The sequence below is a fragment of the Verticillium dahliae genome, genomic scaffold, assembly GCF_000150675.1.
Source record: "Verticillium dahliae VdLs.17 supercont1.26 genomic scaffold, whole genome shotgun sequence".
NCBI lineage: Eukaryota > Fungi > Ascomycota > Sordariomycetes > Glomerellales > Plectosphaerellaceae > Verticillium > Verticillium dahliae.
Genome location: NW_009276941.1, coordinates 36982 through 56595, shown reverse-complemented (window position 1 = coordinate 56595; position 19614 = coordinate 36982). Strand labels below are relative to the sequence as shown.

General features: G+C 56.3%; 9 protein-coding genes across 9 annotated transcripts; 6 read left to right on the top strand and 3 right to left on the bottom strand.

Annotated features, from left to right (window-relative positions):
- Positions 1 to 339: 339 nt before the first annotated feature.
- Positions 340 to 769, top strand: VDAG_09436 (uncharacterized protein; the record flags this gene model as incomplete). Its single annotated transcript, XM_009658397.1, has 2 exons — positions 340 to 349; positions 468 to 769. The coding sequence occupies 2 exons, from the start codon at positions 340 to 342 to the stop codon at positions 767 to 769; spliced, it is 312 nt and encodes a 103-aa protein (XP_009656692.1).
- Positions 770 to 1025: 256 nt separating this feature from the next.
- Positions 1026 to 1581, bottom strand: VDAG_09435 (uncharacterized protein; the record flags this gene model as incomplete). Its single annotated transcript, XM_009658396.1, has 3 exons — positions 1026 to 1318; positions 1414 to 1492; positions 1555 to 1581. 3 exons carry the CDS (start codon positions 1579 to 1581, stop codon positions 1026 to 1028), a joined length of 399 nt encoding a protein of 132 aa, XP_009656691.1.
- A 334-nt stretch (positions 1582 to 1915) lies between these two features.
- VDAG_09434 (suppressor of glycerol defect protein) lies at positions 1916 to 4531 on the top strand (the record flags this gene model as incomplete). The annotated part of the gene is made up of 1 exon (XM_009658395.1): positions 1916 to 4531. One exon carries the CDS (start codon positions 1916 to 1918, stop codon positions 4529 to 4531), a length of 2616 nt encoding a protein of 871 aa, XP_009656690.1.
- Positions 4532 to 5018: 487 nt separating this feature from the next.
- Positions 5019 to 7090, top strand: VDAG_09433 (dihydrolipoyl dehydrogenase). The gene is made up of 5 exons (XM_009658394.1): positions 5019 to 5090; positions 5226 to 5290; positions 5369 to 5448; positions 5508 to 6212; positions 6274 to 7090. Exons 1-5 carry the CDS (start codon positions 5032 to 5034, stop codon positions 6889 to 6891), a joined length of 1527 nt encoding a protein of 508 aa, XP_009656689.1. The 5' UTR covers positions 5019 to 5031; the 3' UTR covers positions 6892 to 7090.
- Positions 7091 to 7165: 75 nt separating this feature from the next.
- VDAG_09432 (uncharacterized protein) lies at positions 7166 to 7687 on the bottom strand (the record flags this gene model as incomplete). The annotated part of the gene is made up of 2 exons (XM_009658393.1): positions 7166 to 7383; positions 7594 to 7687. The coding sequence occupies 2 exons, from the start codon at positions 7685 to 7687 to the stop codon at positions 7166 to 7168; spliced, it is 312 nt and encodes a 103-aa protein (XP_009656688.1).
- A 345-nt stretch (positions 7688 to 8032) lies between these two features.
- On the top strand, positions 8033 to 10285 carry VDAG_09431 (fatty acid desaturase; the record flags this gene model as incomplete). Its single annotated transcript, XM_009658392.1, has 2 exons — positions 8033 to 8728; positions 8818 to 10285. Exons 1-2 carry the CDS (start codon positions 8535 to 8537, stop codon positions 10283 to 10285), a joined length of 1662 nt encoding a protein of 553 aa, XP_009656687.1. The 5' UTR covers positions 8033 to 8534.
- Positions 10286 to 11774: 1489 nt separating this feature from the next.
- Positions 11775 to 16127, top strand: VDAG_09430 (vacuole morphology and inheritance protein; the record flags this gene model as incomplete). Its single annotated transcript, XM_009658391.1, has 11 exons — positions 11775 to 11822; positions 11921 to 12023; positions 12093 to 12115; positions 12607 to 12624; positions 12936 to 13042; positions 13126 to 13288; positions 13607 to 14267; positions 14393 to 15219; positions 15272 to 15390; positions 15446 to 15525; positions 15592 to 16127. 11 exons carry the CDS (start codon positions 11775 to 11777, stop codon positions 16125 to 16127), a joined length of 2685 nt encoding a protein of 894 aa, XP_009656686.1.
- Positions 16128 to 16209: 82 nt separating this feature from the next.
- On the bottom strand, positions 16210 to 17109 carry VDAG_09429 (uncharacterized protein; the record flags this gene model as incomplete). Its single annotated transcript, XM_009658390.1, has 1 exon — positions 16210 to 17109. One exon carries the CDS (start codon positions 17107 to 17109, stop codon positions 16210 to 16212), a length of 900 nt encoding a protein of 299 aa, XP_009656685.1.
- A 585-nt stretch (positions 17110 to 17694) lies between these two features.
- On the top strand, positions 17695 to 19336 carry VDAG_09428 (DnaJ and TPR domain-containing protein; the record flags this gene model as incomplete). The annotated part of the gene is made up of 2 exons (XM_009658389.1): positions 17695 to 18681; positions 18755 to 19336. 2 exons carry the CDS (start codon positions 17695 to 17697, stop codon positions 19334 to 19336), a joined length of 1569 nt encoding a protein of 522 aa, XP_009656684.1.
- Positions 19337 to 19614: the final 278 nt, after the last annotated feature.

Genomic DNA, 19614 nt, shown 5'->3' with positions numbered 1-19614 from the left:
ATTCGCGCCATGCCTGAGAAGGCACAATACATCCGCTCCTCGGTGTTGTAACTGCATCACAGTCATTGCCAGATGCGTGCTCGCGTGGACATTGTTTCTAACCCCTGAATTGGACGACTCACATGCTGCCACTCTCACTCATCGTGCTCTTGGGCATGGACGTGGCAGATCGGAGACGGCCCTCATAGGGCAGCCCATTCATTCTCCTAGTTTGATAGCACATGACATGGAGCTGTGTGGTACGCAGTCTGTTTCAGGATCTGGTCCAACATGTTCAACATGATAACAGCAGTCCTTTACAAGTCCTTGCTTGACTGGTCGTTGTGTGGCCATCTACAAATGCGGACCAGTTCGTAGATCGTTCCAGGAACATAAAGCAACGTTTCGTCTCCGCCTGTACCCAGTCGAATGAACCCTACCGAGACATCCAAACGACTTGGTATTCAGGATATAGTTGATTTCTACAGACAAGTGTTCTATCCAGGGTGGGCGTGGCCCCGTCGAAGGAGCAGCGAAAACCATGTGCCAGGTGCACTCGTATCGATGCCCGACGTGCAAGACGAGGTGGCAGCAACGAAGAAGACTGGCGAGCTGCGACGAGGGCGCGCCGAACGGCTCAGACCCAGAGTGTCCGGAGAGCCTCTGCATGTATGCCGGGGATCCACAGGTGCCGGTGAGGAGGCAGTGCGCAACATGCGTAGGGCTGGCGGCCATGCTCAAGGAGTACGAGGAGGATGTGGCGGCCCAGCTCGACGCGAAGCTCGGGTGATGGGCAGCGGTTGAACGTGATATGCAGAGGCTGCGCAGCCCGAATAGTCCAATACAGGCTTGTTTTTTCTTCTTGGTCAGAATGTTTCTTCTTGGTCAGAATGTTTCTTCTTGGTCAGAATGGGTATCCTCATGATTTCGTCTGAGACTGTATAGCCAGAAATCCTAAGCAATCTCTATGTCCACATGGCAGCAGCAGCAGCAGATCCGCCCTCTTCGAAGCCTCGCCGCTCCCAAGTTCAACAACGTCAGTTCCCTCAGGGCGCCGCCGGCGCGCCGACCTTTCTCTTCTTCGCCTTGGCCTTCTTCTTGCTCTTGTCGCGCGGCTTCAGCGCCGTCATGCCCGTCTTGCACACCTCTGCGTAGCGCGCGAAAAAGTCGTCAATGGCGCTGGGCTCGACGATGGTCGAGAGCTTGACCTTCTTCTTGTCGCTCCGGCTGGATTTGGCGTTTGTCGCCCTCACGATGATGGGGAGCGGCTTCGAAGGGTGCGTGTCTGGAAAAGGGTCCTCTTCTGTCGGCGCGGCGATGGCGTCTTGGCCGTGGGTTACTGCATCGAGGGACGTCAGTAAGAGGGGGGGAAAAACTTGATTGCGCCTGGCTGGTGCGATTGCAGGAGCAGGGGGCGTGGGACGTGGGACGTACGCCTCTTCTGGACGAGGTAGATGGCACCGTGGTCTTTGCCCTTGCGGTGGTTGAACAGCTCGTTGAGCCCGGCGAAGAACTGTGCCGGAGGGCGCATGTAAGTGGTCTTGTCGCGCGCGAGAGGGACTGACGGTTTCTCACCTCGTCGTTGCTCAGGTGCGACGCCATGGTGACAGCGTGCTGGGGAGGTGCGTGGACGTGGACGGGGGGTTGAACTTCTGGCAGCCCCAGAATGGGATCTTGATTCGCATGGAAGTCCTGGCACCCCGCGATGCCGTACGCTGTGGGTCTGTTGTACGGCGGGGCAGAGACGCCAAATACAGCCTGCACAGCGTAGGTACCTGGACCCACTCGGGTGGAGGGGAGGGCCCCGCTAAAAAGTTGTCGGAGAGAAGAAGAAGATCAAGTTCATCTGGTGCCGCAGCGAACAAGCAGCAAAGTTGCGACACGCCTGGAAACAAATACACCACCCCTCGACTAAATAGAGAACCGGAATTGCAACATGCCGCCAAAGCTCGCCCTTCCGGGCAATCTCCTCAAGGAGATGGGAGTCTCTGGAGAACCCAAAGGAACGCCGCGCGACAACAGTCGCTGGAAGAGCCAGAGCCAAAACCGACGGGACAAACGCAAGGCCGAGCGATCACAGAAGCGCCAGGGACCGACAGCACCCCGAAGGCCGCCCGTCAGAGCTGCACCTCCCAGGCCGTCTCGCCAAGAACCGGACGAGTCCAAGGACGACTCGGACGACGGCCATGCCGCGACCATTCCGACGAAACGAGGAGCGCAAGGCGCAAAAGCGGCCAGCGACACAAATCAGCGAAAGAGGAAGAGGAAGGCCCCCGTGGAGGAGGAAGAGGACGATGACGACGACGAGCCAGTCTCGCCGGTCGCGAAGACGGCCAAGACTTCGCGCAAGATGAGGGACAAGTTTGCGCAGGATGATGCCGAGATTGAAGACCTCGAGCGGAAACTCGGCATCAAGAAGGGTCGCAAGGCCCTGCCCAAGTCCTTCCACGAAGATGGCCTTGACGCCCTGCTGGACAGTGACGGAGGTGAAGACGACAGCGAGCGAGACGAGAGAACAAAAGCCAAGCGGGAGGCAGACGAGTGGTTGGCCAAGAAACGGAGGAAAGCGGCAAAGGCAGAAGTGCCCGTCGACAGCGAAGAGGAGGCGGACGAGGGCGATTCGGACATGGACGACGGCCTCTCGGACCTGCTAGAAGACGACGATGACGATGACAACGACGACGACGATGACGATGAGGGCTCACTTGGCGACTTTGGCGGTGACGACGACGACGAAGATGACGACGCAGGATCATTTGGCGGATTTGACTCCGACTCGGATGAACCAACAAAAAACAAGCCCAGAGTCAGAGAGAACCCGTACGTCGCGCCAGTAACGGCTGCCGCTGGCGGTGAGAGTGCTGGCAAGTACATACCGCCGTCCCTTCGCAAGGCGCTCGGCAAGGATGCGGATCTCGAGGCTCAGATTCGGAGAAAGACTCAGGGTCCTGTGAACCGTGTCACCGAAGCGAACCTTGTCTCCATTGTGGGAGAGATTGAGAAGATCTATCGCGAACACCCACGCGGCATCGTCACGGATATCCTTTCGGACCTGCTGATGGCGCAAATCTGCGATGCGACAAGCAAACCAGACACGCTTTTGGTTCTTTCTGCCGGGTTCATAGCAGCCTTGTACAAGGTCATTGGTGTCGACTTTGCCGCCCATTTCGTCACAGCTGTGGTTGAACGGTTCCAGAGAGAGCACGATGCGGCAGAAAAGATGGCTGCTGAGGCCCGCACCCCGACCAAGGAGACATCAAACTTGATCACGGTGCTGGCAGAAATGTACGAGTTCAAGGTCGTTTCGGGCAAAATTTTGTTCGACTACATCAAATTCCTGCTCCAGGACTTGTCAGAGCTCAATGCTGAGATTTTGCTTCGTATCGTTCGACTGGTCGGAGCGCAGCTTCGAAAGGATGACCCCTTGGCGCTCAAGGATATCGTCAGCCTCATTCGGCCCGCTGTTGCCAAGATCGGCGAGGCGAACCTCTCCGTACGAACCAAGTTCATGATTGAGACGATTAGCGACCTCAAAAACAATAAGCTCAAGACCGGCGCGCAGGATCTAGCCGTCCTCCATGAGCACGTCACGCGCATGAAGAAGCATCTCGGCACCATGGACACATCGAAGCTCAAGGCTACCGAACCACTCCGCATGGGTCTTGATGACATTCAGGCTGCAGACAAGTCGGGCAAGTGGTGGCTGGTTGGTGCCAAATGGGCTGGGCAGGGAGGCGATAGCAAGAAGGCCGACCCGACCGCAGCCAGCGCCGGCGCCGCCGGCTCGGCGGAGGTGGCGTCAGACGATGATGTGATCATAGATGACGGGCTGGACATGCCGAACTACGCCGAGCTCGCACGCGAGCAGGGCATGAACACGGACGTACGCCGCGCCATCTTCATCGCCCTTGTCGCGGCAGCAGACTTTAACGATGCCTACTTGCGGATATTGAAGCTGCGTCTCAACAAGTACAACCGCCGGGAGGTCTCCAACGTGTTGGTCCAGTGCTCCGGAGCGCAGCAGCACTACAACCCTTACTATACGCTGGTCGCGAGCAAGTTCTGCGGTGATTCGAGGATCAAGTATGCTTTCCAGGATACCCTGTGGACATTCTTCCGCAGACTTGGAGAGCCTCTCTTTGGAGAGGAACCGGAAGAGGAAGATGAGGAAATGACAGATAACCGCCGAATCATCAATACGGCCAAGATGTTCGGCAACCTTGTCATGGACTCATCTGTATCATTGACCGTACTGAAACCTCTGAACATGGCTTACGTCAAGGACACGACGGGTTTGTTTGTGGAGGTGATGCTCATCACGGTTCTCCAGGGCTGCATCAAGAAGGACCCAAAAAATATAGAGACGAGTCTCGGCAAAATCTTCGCCAACGGCATGGCGCCGGAGTTCGCAAGGAGTTTGAGGTACTTTCTCCGCAAGAAGGTCCGTAAAACAGACCTGGTCGATGGAAAGAAGGAGACGGCCAGAGTCAAAGAGGCGTGTAGAAAGGCCGAGGACATGCTGGAACAGCTAGAGCTGCGGGAAGAGGAATAAATCAGTCAGCCAGACAGTGGCAAGGAATCAATCGACAGCATCATTGCCGGAGGCATTGGATATGTTTTGTCATACGAAATCTCGTGACATTGGGAGACTGGTGACGATGGTCATGAGCACTATGTTTGTGGATGTGTAATCGGCTATGCACCAGATGGCCTTTCGCCGCCCGGAGGGTAATATCAGTCGGTATTGGCACGGGTAGAGTCGGGTTGGTGGTCCAGCCTTGGACCCCCCGCCTCAATTGCCTCCCAACGGTTTGCTCAAACCAAGTCCCATTGGACGGAATAAAAAAACCAGCCGCAGTCCCGATCCAATGGAGGCTCTCCATCAGCCGTTTTTACGGGTCCCTGGGCGAGCGAGACACCTACTGGTTGTGTCTGACCTCGAGATCCTATCCTGCCTCTCGTGGAGAGCTTGTCCGACAATCATAGTTAAGACTCCTCATCTCCATCCCCCTTCTTGCCCATCCGACGTTTCGATCGGTACACACAGACAAGATGCTTTCCCGTCGCTTGCTACCGCGCTCTGCCGTAAGGTCGGCCTTCAAGCAGTCTTCGTGAGTACCAATGCCTCAATTCCTTTTGCATTCTTCTGGACCCCCCCCCTTACGCCGAGTGTTCTTGGTCCGCCGAGCTTGTTGCCATCACCACCCGTAAATCACTCGCGTCGTTCGTCGCTGACCAGATATCAGTCTGCCCGCCGTTACCGCTCCCTCCCAACTGTCGCGATGGAGTCGCACATACGCGTCCGCTTCTGGTTCGTTGCCCTCCATTCGAGCAAAGCCTCGAAACAGCTATTTTTCTTGGCCCTCCGTGCTGATAGTTTCGTGAACAGAGGAGAAGGACTTGATCGTCATTGGTGGTGGCGTTGCTGGCTACGTCGCCGCCATCAAGGCTGGACAGGAGGGCATGAAGGTACGGCGCATTCCCAGGCACTTCTCCTACAGACGGCATGCTAATCTTATGACTCTCAGGTCACCTGTATCGAGAAGCGCGGCACCCTCGGCGGCACCTGCCTCAACGTTGGCTGCATTCCCTCCAAGGCTCTCCTCAACAACTCTCACATTTACCACACCATCAAGCACGACACAAAGAACCGCGGTATTGATGTCAGCGACGTCAGCATCAACCTCGAGCAGTTCATGAAGGCGAAGGACACCGCTGTCTCGGGCCTGACCAAGGGTGTCGAGTTCCTCCTCAAGAAGAACGGCGTCGAGTACATCAAGGGCTCCGGCTCTTTCGTCAACGAGCACGAGATCAAGGTTGAGCTTAACGACGGTGGCGAAACCTCCGTCAAGGGCAAGAACATCCTGATCGCGACCGGTTCCGAGGCTACTCCCTTCCCCGGCCTTGAGATTGACGAGAAGCGCGTTGTCACCAGCACTGGCGCCCTCAAGCTCGAGAAGATTCCCGAGTCCCTGGTTGTCATCGGCGGCGGTATCATCGGTCTCGAGATGGGCTCTGTCTGGTCCAGGCTGGGATCAAAGGTTACCGTTGTTGAGTTCCTCAACCAGATTGGCGGCCCTGGCATGGACACCGAGATCTCCAAGACTACCCAGAAGATCCTGAAGAAGCAGGGCATCAACTTTAAGCTCGGTACCAAGGTCGTCAGCGGTGACGCTTCTGGCGAGAAGGTCCAGCTTCAGGTCGACTCTGCCAAGGGCGGCAAGCCCGAGACCGTAAGCACTTGTCCTCCTGGTTCTATGCTGTGGTCATAATAGCTAATCGACATGTCTCTAGATTGACGCTGATGTCGTCCTTGTTGCCATTGGTCGCAGGCCCTACACCGGTGGGCTCGGACTCGAGAACATCGGTATGGAGCTGGACGACCGCGGCCGTGTCATCATCGACTCGGAGTACCGTACCAAGATCCCCCACATTCGTTGCGTCGGCGACGTTACCTTCGGACCCATGCTTGCGCACAAGGCCGAGGAGGAGGCTGTCGCTGTTGTCGAGTACATCAAGAAGGGCCACGGCCACGTCAACTACGGCGCCATTCCCTCGGTCATGTACACCCACCCCGAGGTCGCTTGGGTCGGCCAGAGCGAGCAGGATCTGAAGTCGCAGAACATTCCCTACCGCATCGGTACCTTCCCTTTCAGCGCCAACTCGCGCGCGAAGACGAACCTCGACACTGAGGGTATGGTCAAGATGCTGGCGGATCCCGAGACGGACCGCCTGCTTGGTGTTCACATTGTCGGCCCCAACGCCGGCGAGATGATTGCTGAGGCTACACTGGCTCTCGAGTACGGTGCGTCTAGCGAGGACATTGCTCGTACGTGCCACGCACACCCCACCCTCGCCGAGGCCTTCAAGGAGGCTGCCATGGCCACCCACTCTCTGCCCATTCACATGTAAGGAGAGTGATCTAGGACGTTGGATCGCCAAGGCTCGAGGGACTCGGGAAAGGGCGAAGAAGACAAAACAGGAAAATGTATTGCGTCAGAATGGAGGAGGCGGCAAGATAGACGATGGGATCATAGGTAGAGCCAGGGGCGTCTTTCTGGCTTCGCGTATTCAGACTAGCACGCAGGATGCGAGTGTACCAAGGTCTCGGACGCTGTGTACAGTATAATGCATCTATGCTTTCGTCACCAGAACCTACGGGACGTTGTTGGGTCGCCCCATGAAACTAGGACGTCGCCATGATCGGGAAAACCATCATCCGCATACCGGTTAACAGGGCACGCCGGACAAGGACACTGCCGTCCTGGCCCGAACGCCATCGCTGAGTACGGATATCGTCGGTACGACTGTCGTGCCAGGCCACCATGCTGGTCGAATGACCAGTAGCTGCTGTTGTTTCCACAGCCGCTGATAAGTGGTCCATTGACTGGTCCATTGAGCTGACTATACACTCGTCATGTGTCAGTATCATTACTGTGTTCCTGCGAGGTCCATGGCCTTGCAGGTGGTGGTCTTCTCTGGACTGATCTTACAAGTTGATGGGTCCCGCCATGTGATGGTCATACTGCCCACATTGGTATCGATACTGCTCGCAGTCTACAAAGAACCCCCCAGTCTGTCAGTCTGCGCGGCGGATCTCTAGGGTGTACTTACTATTGTGCAGTCCCGCATGCAGGCCGGCCTGAGCTGGGTTGTTGACGATGACAACAGGTGTCTGTCTCACGTTGCAGGGGTTATAACATGCCATGATGAATTGCGTAGTGTCTTCGAGGCGGCAGGTTGTGACGTGACAAAAGTCTACAATCAGGTCATAGTGAGTAGAAATAGCGATAGACGGGCTTTCGGACAGACGACGGTTCATATAGATCATGATGTGACACGACGATCGTTTGCTTAGGAGTCACAGGATCACAAAGTACCATTGACTGTCGGTACATTAACAAACAATACGAATCATGTTTGTATTCGTCTGGCTTGATGCGCCAGAAACTATTTTGTGCAGCTGAACAAGGCAGCGCTGAAGCGAATCTATCTCTATCTCTAGAGCCTTAAAGCTAGGTACAGGCCGATCTGCTTGGGGAGGTAGGGAGACAGCTCAGGCGCGTACGGAGGCTCCCAGGCGCTGGTGTGGGACTTGCTCCCCAAGTTGACACGCTAAAGTTCCTTTTGGTCTGCCAAATAGGGGCCGTGACAATGACGATCATCCAGGTACCCTCTCAGACCTTACCTGAAAGAGGTCGGGCCCGTTGAACTGTCCGTCCCTGGCGAATGCATGGTCCCATCAGCTACCGAAGATCCGAAGAAATCAACTGACTGTTGGACACTGTCGACGGGGTCCCATCAGGCACGCAAGGAGTCAAGGCGTGGTCCTGCAATCGGACCGGATTGGAGATGCCATAGCAGCAACGGTGGTCCACGCATGTGTGTCTCTGAGTTGGTCCAGCGCTACCCTAACATCGGTCGCAACTTTGCTTCTGCTCTCGACTTGCGGTCCACCACTTCATCTGTCACTTGTCGTCAAATCTTTTAATTACAGTCGCCCTGGACCGCTCGCACCTTCCGCTCGCACCTTCCGCTCGCTGTGAAATTGCGCGATGGACGCCCGCAAGCATCGAGATTTACCCCTCCTGTCTCGACGACAGGTGGAAGGGCTCATCGCGAGTGGACGCACCATTATCATCGTGGACAACTATGTGTTGAAGGTCGACGCATGGCTGAAGTATCACCCTGGCGGTGACAAGGCCATCATGCACATGGTCGGTCGTGATGCCACAGACGAGGTTACAGTGTACGAGTCTTCCAACCTACCACCGGCAGCTGACTGCACGCCATCCATGCATTGCTCATCCTCCATGCTAACGCGTTGCTTCGCTGCAGGTTGCATTCCCCGGAAGCAAGAGAGCAGATGATGCGCTACCGCATTGGCCGAGTAGGGGGACGATGGGAGAACTTCTTACCACCAATCCAGGGAGGGAGCTTCCGCGATATGGCCACAGAAGCACCAGAGGACGAAGAGCAGACTTCCACCTCCAGTGATACCGACTCGCGCGAAGCCTCACCCGTCTTTGATGCTGAAAAGCCCCTTGCTCACCGCCGATACAACACCACAACCACCAACACCAGAGGCCACTCCTCGTCAGCCAGCTCAGTATCGTCGCATGACGATGACCACAAAATGACACCCACGGGGTTCTTAGACGCCCAAACGAAAAAGGAGATCAGCCTGGACCTCGATCGATACCCGTCACTCGACATCAATACACAACACGAAATTGTTATCAAATATCGTCTCCTCAACAAAAGGATACAGGCGGAAGGGCTTTACGACTGCAACTACCTTTCCTACGCCATCGAGATGGTGCGCTACTCTCTCCTCTTCAGTGGCATGCTGCTCTTCCTGAGCCGGGGTTGGTATGTCCCGAGCGCCATGTGTCTGGGTATCTTTTGGCACCAACTTGTCTTTGCCGCCCACGATGCAGGTCACATGGGCATTACCCACAATTTCCACATCGACACATGTATTGGCATCTTCATCGCCGACTTCCTGGGTGGGTTGTCCTTGGGCTGGTGGAAGCGGAGTCACAATGTTCACCATATTGTCACCAACTCCCCCGAGCACGATCCAGACATCGAGCACATGCCTTTCTTCGCCGTCTCCCACCGACTTTTGGGTAATCTCTACTCGACGTACTACGACCGACTGATGAAGTACGATGCGTTTGCCAAAGTGATGCTATCTGTGCAGTCCAAGACGTATTATCCGATTATGCTGTTCGGCCGCTTCAACCTCTATGTCCTCTCCTGGGATCACCTGATCGCCGGTCGCGCACCACGGCACGGACCGGCGTGGTGGCATCGTTGGCTCGAGGTGGTCGGTCAAGCGTTCTTCTGGGCTTGGTTCGGGTACGGCATCGTGTACAGGTGCATCCCGACGGCTTGGGACCGGGTTGTCTTCGTCATCGTGAGCCACATGCTGCAGGCGCCGCTGCATATCCAGATCACGCTCTCTCACTTTGCCATGAGCACCGCCGACCTGGGGCCGGCCGAGTCCTTTCCCCAGAAGATGCTTCGCACCACCATGGACGTGGACTGCCCGACCTGGCTAGACTTTTTCCACGGCGGGCTGCAGTTCCAGGCGATCCATCACCTGTACCCTCGTATCCCGCGCCACAACCTCAGGCGGACCCAGAAGTTGGTGCAGGAATTCTGCGTCGATGTCGGTATTCCATACGCACTCTATGGCTTTGTGGACGGCAACAAGACCGTCATCGGCAAGCTTGCCGAGGTGTCCCGACAGGCAGCCATTTTGGCAGAGTGCCAAAAGCATGTCGCGAGTCACGAGTAGCATGCCGACGTGATTAGCAATATAATGACAGCTCGTTGTTCATGAAGAGGCACTCATTTCAGCACGAGCAGCTCTGTTTGATGATGATATGGATGCTTAATCTGAGTAGATGATTGTACCATGTATATAGAGACAGTATGAGAGCTGCATTTCAGGAAGTAATCGGTACGACTGTGGCGATATCTGACATGTCTGAAGCGTGTCAGCTTCCAAGCTCGTCCGCCTAGGGTTCCGACGTTGCTGCGCAAGTCTGTTATCATGTTTGCCTCGCAAACCGAGACGATTGAAATTTGCCAACGCTCGGGACTTTGGAGGCCTGCGACATTCCATCCCATTCTCAGCTAATTGGTGGCCGGTGCTGCCCATGTCAGTGAGGTGAAAGGACCGGGGTGGCTCCCCATCCTTGCCGCGCCATAGTGACCTATGTGTTGTTCCCAAAAGGCTGTCACTTGTCCCGTGGGCTTGGTACCGTCTCCATAGTCCACACCCTGGTCGGCATGAAGGTGGAAAACGGGAACCCAGGTTCAGGCTGAAACAAAGGGCCCAAAAGACTATTTGCCGTCCGTACCTGTTCCTGTTCGATTCGCAGGTACACCAAACGGCGTCTTTGATTGTACCTTGCTATGAGGAGTCCCACTCCCCGCCCACGTCCCTCGTCGGAACAGAGCAATGCTTAGAAGCTAGTCACGCTTGTCACGCTTGTACGTTCCCACCCACCTTTCAGGGCAAAGAGCAGCAGTGTAGTAGCAGTCGTCCCCGCCCAGGAGAACAGGGCGCGAGGTCCCCACGGCGATATATGGCTGCCCAAGGCGGAAAAAGAGAGAGCTGCAGAAGCACACGAAGTGGCGGTGATCAGCCCGTCGTATCTCGCAAACAATTATGATTGTCGCCGTGTTGCGACCCCCCTCCTCCGAGGCAGCCGGGAAGAGGGCAAGATTTGAATCGCTGGCCTGACCCTGGTCATGAGCAAATGATGCGTGAGGGCCTCGCAGGAATCCGAGAAAGAAGCAAAGGCCGCCGCCCGCCAGGAAAGCTCTCGCAAGGCCCTGTTCATCCCACCCCTGGACCTAAGTCAGCCTGCCTTCCCCCTCCCTCTTCCCTCCCCGTGCCTCCCCTCAACCACCCCCCGGAACATGGCCTGGCGTCAGAGAGCGGGGGCAAAAGCAAATTGGTGAAGATGCAGGGTACGCAAGGGCGAGTGAGTATAAGAGACGAGCCGTTGGCCGTTGAGAAGGACATGTTTGGAAGTCACGATGTTTGCCGGCGATTCCATTACACGAGACACTGCAAACCTTGACACGGCAAGACGCAGCCCGCCGCAGAGCTTGAGAGGGCCAGCACTCGACTCCACAGCGTGCAGACAAAAGGGTAGAAGGCAGGCACCCTCCATAAGGACCCGCGTATAGACAATTCTCGACCGAAAGCCATTCGACTTCGCAGCTTCACTTCCTCAGACTCATCCTACGACTTGGCCATGGGGAAAAGTAAGATGGACGAGGCCGCCGCGGCGAGAATTCGAAAGGCACGAGGGGAACAGGTAAGCAATCCCAAACAATGCCAACCGCCAGCAAGGCATGGCGCAAAGGGCGCCGAGGTTTCGGAGAACCTGCCGCTGACTGACTGCGTTGGTGGCAGGACGAATTCGCAAGACGAGCAGCCGTGGCGGCGAGGACGAACAAGGACAACAGCGCCGGGGGTCAAACAGAGCAGCGAGGTGGCAGCGGGCAGAGTGGTGCCAGTGAGTCCAGCGGTGGAAGCCAGCGGAAATGATAAGACGGCCCGAGATGACAGGCGTGACGTGACGCAGTCGGCGCGGACTGGAACCAGGGGGTCAGGATCCGAGTCCCAGGAGGCTGGATCATCATCCACTCTCAGTGCCCCAGTTTGCCAGGGTCAAGCAGGCTACCACGTCGAGCGCAACACGGCACTTCAGCCATGGCAAAACGGGCAGGTTCAGCGAGCCCACCAGGCTCGGCGTCCTGGGTGCATTAGAGTGAGAAAAGGGAGGACTGTCATGAGAAAGTGGAATGAGGGAACGAAGTCAGAAAGTCTTTGCTCCAGAGGGGACCGAAACACCATGCCAATTGCTCATAGTGACCCTTGCTCGCCTCCACAACCCACGCTGCTGGGACAGCTTCGGCATCTCCCTGGACGCTCGTATGGGCATTCTTTTCCCTTACCTCTCTGACGGTCAAAAAAGGATGGATATGTAGATAAGCAACAAGACCCTTGTCGGATTACCCCACGCGCCGCAACCGAGATGATGAAGTGGGTCGGAGAGGAAGGGCTTCGGTTGACCTTTCTTTGCCCGCCTTTGCCAGCCTCTGCCAGGCTCAAGAGTACGTACCTGCTTGTCAGCCTTTCCTCGCCCACCCAGCCAGCCAGCTAACCAGCACCTGAGGTAAGCAGGGAGCCGACACGGATAGGCTGCACCTGAGCTTTCGTCACATCCTCAACCTCCACTTCATCCAGCCTTGGAAGCACCTTCAAGCTCCAATCTTCGTACATCTAAGGCCCCTAGCTCGCAGTCATTGCTTTTCAGCTACACCGCAATTTCCCGAAGCACTCTGTGTTTTCTCTCACTCTCTGCGCTCCCGTCGAACCGTTGCGTCGTCTTGTCGCCCCGATAAGCATTCAACGCTCGCGCTAGTCTCATCCTCTCAAGCATGACCTAAGTATCCACGCGACAATGGACGCCAACGTCCAGAGACTCTTGAACGACAAGCTCTATGACAAACGTAAAGTCGGAGCGCTCGAGTAAGTGCATATATTACGAGGCATCTCGTTCAAAATCACAACCGCTTTCTGAGTGTGTCTCGTTCGCTGACCACCGGAGCTAGGTTGGAACGCGTCATTCGGGATCTTGTAGCCTCGAAAGACTACAACAGAGTTGAAGCGATCCTCGAGCAGCTTTGCAACGAGTATGCATATGCGGTTCATCAGCCCCATGCCAGGAATGGCGGCTTGATTGGCTTAGCAGCGGCTGGAATAGCTCTAGGTTCAGTGCGTCGCCCCCCTGGCCGAATAAGTGCCTTTGAGGCCTCTACGTCCCCCGCTGCCCCTTTGAGTGTGTTGCTCACAAATTTGCTCTCGCCAGGAACTAGCACGTTACTTGGCCAAGATTGTCCCGCCTGTACTCGCATGCTTTACCGATCAGGATGCCAGAGTACGGTATTACGCGTGCGAGGCCATGTACAACATCGCCAAGGTTGCGAAAGGCGAGATACTAATCTATTTCAACAACATATTTGATGCTCTCTGTAAAGTAGGGACTATCGTTAACACTTGCCTCTGCCGTCCTTTGCTGATATCCTTGCTTAGTTAGGCGCGGATTCTGAACTGTCAGTGAAGAACGGAGCGGAACTCCTTGATCGGCTTGTCAAAGATATTGTCTCCGAGTCGGCAGCCTCTTATGTCTCTGTCCTCGAGACCGAGCCTGAGTATGGCGGGCCAGAGAAAGACTTCAGCGAGGACCGACCTCGCCCACCAACTGCCTTCTCCCTGCAGCGGTTCATCCCACTTCTGAAGGATCGAATATGGGTTATAAACCCATTCACTCGCCAATTTCTTGTAGGCTGGATCACTCTTCTAGATTCTATCCCAGACCTTGAAATTGTCACTTTCCTTCCCGGCTTCCTCGCCGGCCTACTCAAATTCCTGAGTGATACCAACAAGGACGTGCAAGTGGCTACACAGGCCTGCCTGAACAAATTTCTCAACGAAATCAAGAGGATTTCTAGGGTCAAGAAGGGCTTGGCTGAGAGCAAGAAGTCTCGAGAGGGCGGCAAGAGGAAACGAGAGGACTCAGTCGATTCAGGCAGCCTCCAGGATGGCCTGCAGGAAGGCGACGAGATTGACTCTCAGATGTCGGGTGATGACGACGATGTGAGCGCCGAAGAGGACTGGGTGCCTGGGCAGGACGTCCACATCAACTACCGAGAGATCCTCGATATTTTGACGGCGACCTTGGACTCTCCACTAGGTACGTTGAGACAAAGCCCCTCCCTCATAATGCGTAGTAAGTTATCTCATTATGTGTGGTAGAAGACGCAACGTTGCCCGAGTCACTGCGCTGGATTGTGGAGTTCCTTGACATTTGTCCGGAAGAGGTTTTGCCTTTCACGCCCAAGGTTCTTGCGCACATGTTGCCTGCCATGGCAAGCGGCTCAGAATCGATTCGTCAAGCCGCAGTCCGGGTCAACAGTGGTCTGTTGGACTACGTTGTGTCGTTATCGGATGAACCCGATATGGGAACGCAGTATCACCACCAATCGCGCCTGCCAACGTTCGGAGAACGGCCGGATGGCACTGTTAGTGCTCGTGCCTCCCTTTCCAGCTCCCGCGAGCTCGATGTACGAAGTCCGACGCCCGCCCATAATCGCTCCATCTCAACGCCCAGCGCTGTTCCGTCTTCAGCTCACCCACAGGCGGATCTCGATTACGCAGCTGCCGTTAGCGCTCTTACGTTGCTCTTCCTCAATGACCACGAGGCTACGAGGGTGGCCGCCTTGACGTGGCTCATCATGCTGCATAGGAAAGCACCGCGCAAGGTCCTGGCATTCAACGATGGAACCTTCCCGGCCCTGCTCAAGACGCTGTCTGATCCAGCAGAAGCTGTCGTGACCAAGGACCTGCAACTGCTGTCGCAGATTTCACGCAACAGCGAAGACGACTACTTTTCCAACTTCATGGTCAATCTCTTGCAGCTTTTCGCTACAGACAGAAAGCTGCTCGAGACCCGCGGAAACCTTATCATCCGACAGCTCTGTGTCAGTCTCAGCGCCGAGAGGATCTACAGAACACTGGCAGATTGCATTGAAAAAGAAGAGGATGTTGAATTCGCCAGCATCATGGTACAGATTTTGAACAACAACTTGATTACCGCACCAGAGCTGGCAGATCTTCGCAAGAGGCTACGCAATCTCGAGACAAAGGTATGTCAGCTATGTTTTGCAGGGAATTGTCATGGACTGACGTGACTTCAAGGACGGTCAAGCTTTCTTCGTAGCTCTCTTCCGCTCTTGGTGTTACAACGCCGTTGCGACATTCTCGTTATGCCTGCTGGCACAGGCATACGAGCAAGCTTACAACCTCTTGCAGATATTGTCAGTTTGCAGAGCCTGTGGTTACACGTAAGACGAAGTTGCTAACCCTGTGTAGTGCGGAGTTGGAGATGACCGTGAATATTCTTATTCAAATAGACAAGCTGGTTCAACTCATCGAATCACCAGTATTCACGTGTAAGTTGTCCCACGCTTTACCACCGACTTGAGTGGGAAGCTGACATGCGGTGTTCCGCACCTCAGATCTCCGCCTCCAGCTCCTGGAGCCTGAAAAGTTCCCATATCTCTACAAGTGCCTCTACGGACTTCTTATGCTTCTCCCACAGTCATCCGCCTTTGCTGCCCTCAAGAACCGCCTCAACAGCGTCAGCTCGATTGGCTATCTGCATATCACACCTCGACCAACGGCGTCGACGTCGGCTGGTGCGAATTTCGACAGACCCAACAGGCTCAAAGGGCGAGAAGAAGCCATTGTCAAGTGGGGCGACCTGTTGGAAAAATTCCGCAGTGTACAGGAGAAAGCTCGGCGGACGCAGAGGCACGCCGGCGAGGGTCTCGACGATGGCGCCCCGCTGGGTGTCGGTGATATTAGACTTGGTGACGGACCAGAAATGAAGGGAGGATCCAAAGACACCCGCAACATGCCGGGGCCGCCAGTCCCGATGAAAGACCCGTCTACGGTCCCTCCGCCGGCTGCTCCGGCTGCTAAGCGGTCCGGTCTCGGGAGGCAGCTGGGCAGATTTGGTGGCGCTGTGGCCGGGAGGGGAAAGCGACCTTGATGGATGTCACCATGGTCGCAGATGTATACTTGATCAATGAAGCTAGAGTCAGTCCATCGGAAGGGAAGGCCACTTTTAGTCATCATGATCTTTTCCGGGGACTCTCACGTTCTACGAGACTCTCGAAAACGGCATCTCTCCGGCGTGTGAGTGATTGAAGTTCGCTGCGCAAAGCTTCGAGTTGGTCTCTGGCAGCATCGGCGTCGTCAGGAAGGCCGGCAAACGGAGCTATCTGAGAATCGAGATCCATCTTGCGATTCAAGAGACTTGTATATGCCGACTCCTCTCGCGCAATTTGATCAATGGTGGGGTGAAAGGCGGCTGGGGCTGTGTCAATGGCTTTCAGACGGTCCTCGAGCTCGGGCAACTTGTTGGAGAGAGCCTTGATTTTTCTTTGCAATTCCACATTCTGTCGCGGGAGCTCGGCCGAGGGCTTGAACTTCCAGCCCTGCAAGTCATGTAGCAGATCTGCAATGGCGATTTTCTCCGCATCCACGTGAGATTGAAGATCTTTCAGGCGGGCACGCCTCTCCTCTGTCTCCTGCGCCTGTGCCTGGAGTTGAACAAGCGTGACGCCGAGTTCATGAGGTGTTGGCTGAGGGTTGCCGAGATCAACAGCGAGCGACGCCAGCGCATCGAGGGCATTGCGTCCGTCTTGGGGCAGAGCTTCTTCGATAGCCTCGAGGAGGTCAGATTGAATTGAGGCGTGGTCAGCACCTCGGTCGGCGGCCTGTGATAGCTCCCTGAGGGCAGAGGCTTCGGCGCGCGCAAAGAGCTGACGCTCCTCGTCTGCGGTTTCATTGAGGGACGCGAGAGAGAGCAGGACCCGGAGCGTGTCAGGGTTGCGCTCGAAGGATGGGGCGGCCCGGCCTGGGAATTTGGAGGCTAGCCATGTGTCAACGAAGGACCAGTCTTTCGCTGTTGACGCGGCGATGCGTGCGACCGAGGGCGAGAAGATTGCTGCGTGGTCAATATGGGCCATGGTGATGATGCACCTGGCATCGCACTCCAGCGTCTTGAGTCAGTGGTTGGTGACTGATACCGAGCGGGTGGGCGAGCACGCGTCAATACGTGCTACATCCTCTGAAGTTGATATGAGCGAGTGAGCGGCCTGGATTGACGCGGAGGATGGAGAACAGGGGCCCCACATCTGGGCTTCCCATGTCACCCGCAGCTGTCTACAAGTACCTACCCACCTTGGGCTTGTACCTCCTGCCAGCTGTCCGCTGGCTGCTGCCCCAAGCATTGGACTCTCCCCATTCACTGTGTGTACCATACAGTGCGAGTCGAGCTAGCCAGGTTGGGATAAGGACACTTCTTGCTTCAAGGGTCTACTTCGCGCATCCAGGTGCCAGGACCCATTTGAACGACGGAACTTCGCGACACCTTGCAGCAACCATTCGGACAACTGTCCAAAGCTCGTTGGTCTTTTCTGCCTCTTGCTTTTTTTTTTCTTAAACCCCAATTGCGTATCTTTTCGCAACTTCGTAGAGGCAGCAGGCCCCCCCTCTATCGCCTTCTTTTCTACTCCTCTGCTCTGCCGTCATTGCTACCGAGCCCTCTCGCCATGCATGTGAACATTTCAACCCTCGCCGTCGCGGCGGCTCTGTTCGCCACACCCCTCGTTTCTGCTCTGAGTGCCGAAAGTATCCCGTCCGATCTTCCTGTCTCCGAACTCCTGTCCTCGGCGCAATCCCACCTGTCCAGGGGCGAGACAAGCGACGCGCTCCTCTACTACGATGCCGCTGTGGCCCGCGACCCCTCCAACTACCTCACGTTCTTCAAGCGTGCCACCACCTACCTCTCGCTCGGCCGAACTTCACAGGCCACCGAAGACTACAACAGGGTACTGTCCCTGAAGCCTGACTTCGAGGGCGCACACATCCAGCTCGCCAAGATCCGCGCTCGAAGCGCCGACTGGGAGGGCGCAAAGGAACACTACAAGCTGGCCAACAAGGATGCCGCCTCGCCCGAGCTGGCGGCCCTCGACGAGGCTCAAGGGGCAGCTCAGCTGGCCGAGGCTGCCGAGAGGGCAGGCGACTTTGAGACCTGCGTCCACCAGGCTGGAGAGGCGATCATGACGGCGAACCGGGCTGTGTACCTGCGCGAGCTGCGCTCGCGCTGCCGTTTCGCGCGGGGTGAGGTGGAGGAGGGCATGGGCGATCTGCACCACATCCTCCAGATGAGGCCCGGCGATACGGCCCCCCACGTTACCATCTCGGCCAACACGTTCTACGGCCTCGACGACCTGAACAACGGCATGGCTCAGATCAGGAAGTGCCTGCACTCGGACCCGGATTCGAAGCCCTGCAAGAAGATGCTGAAGCAGCAAAAGGTCATCGACAAGACGCTGGCCAAGGTGGCCAAGGCCTTTGAGAAGAACCAGCCCATGACGGGCGTCAAGATGTTGATCGACAATGGCGAAGACGCGGGTCTGATCACCAACATCAAGTCGCAGGTGGAGGAACTCAAGCAGGATGGTACCATTCCAGCGAACGCACCATCGGCGCTGTACATGAGGGTCGTCGAATTGGCATGCGAGGGTTACTACGAGGTTCGTCACTTTCCTGGAACCCGCGTTCTGTATCGCGTGTTTCCCGTGCGTGTGCTAACCTGTCACAATGCAGATGAACAGCAAGAAGACGAAGCAGTACTGCGACAACGCCCTGGCCCTAAACGAACAGTCCTTCTACGGTCTCCTCCACCGTGCGCGCGAGCAGATGGACAAGGAGGAATTCGAGGACGCCGTCCGGACGCTCGAGGAGGCCAAGAACGTCAAGCCCGAGAAGCAGAACATTGTGCGCCCGCTCCAGCAGAAGGCCCAGATCGCCCTCAAGCGCAGCAAGACAAAGGACTACTACAAGGTTCTCGGCGTCACCAACGACGCCGACGCGCGCCAGATCAAGTCGGCCTACCGCAAGCTCTCCAAGCTGCACCACCCCGACAAGGCGCACAAGCAGGGCCTCACCAAGGAGGCGGCCGAGAAGAAGATGGCCGCCATCAACGAGGCCTACGAGGTCCTCAGTGACCCCGAGCTCCGCGAGCGCTTCGACCGCGGCGACGACCCCAACGACCAGGAGCAGCAGCGCGGCAACCCCTTCCAAGGCAGTCCCTTCGGCCACCCGTACATGCACCAACAGGGCCCTGGCGGCGGCGGCAGCCAGTTCAAGTTCCACTTCGGCGGCGGCGGCGGCGGCTTCCCCTTCTGATCTCCTCTGTGCAGCATTTTTTTTTTTTTTTTTGAAATTTGGGGGCCCATGAGCGGAAGACACGCAGCGCAATGCGCCACGGCGGTGCGCGCGGGAGCGTCAGGAGTTTGTGGAGTTTGATACTGTTGCAGAAGTAGGCCGTACATACACGTTGAACCTACACGCCAGTTGGCTTTTATGGTGGAAACCCTAATCCAACCGACTGGTCGGACTAGTAGGACAGTGGACGTGAACAGCTGTCACTCTTGAGCATGTATCCGTCATGTGGATATTCGTAC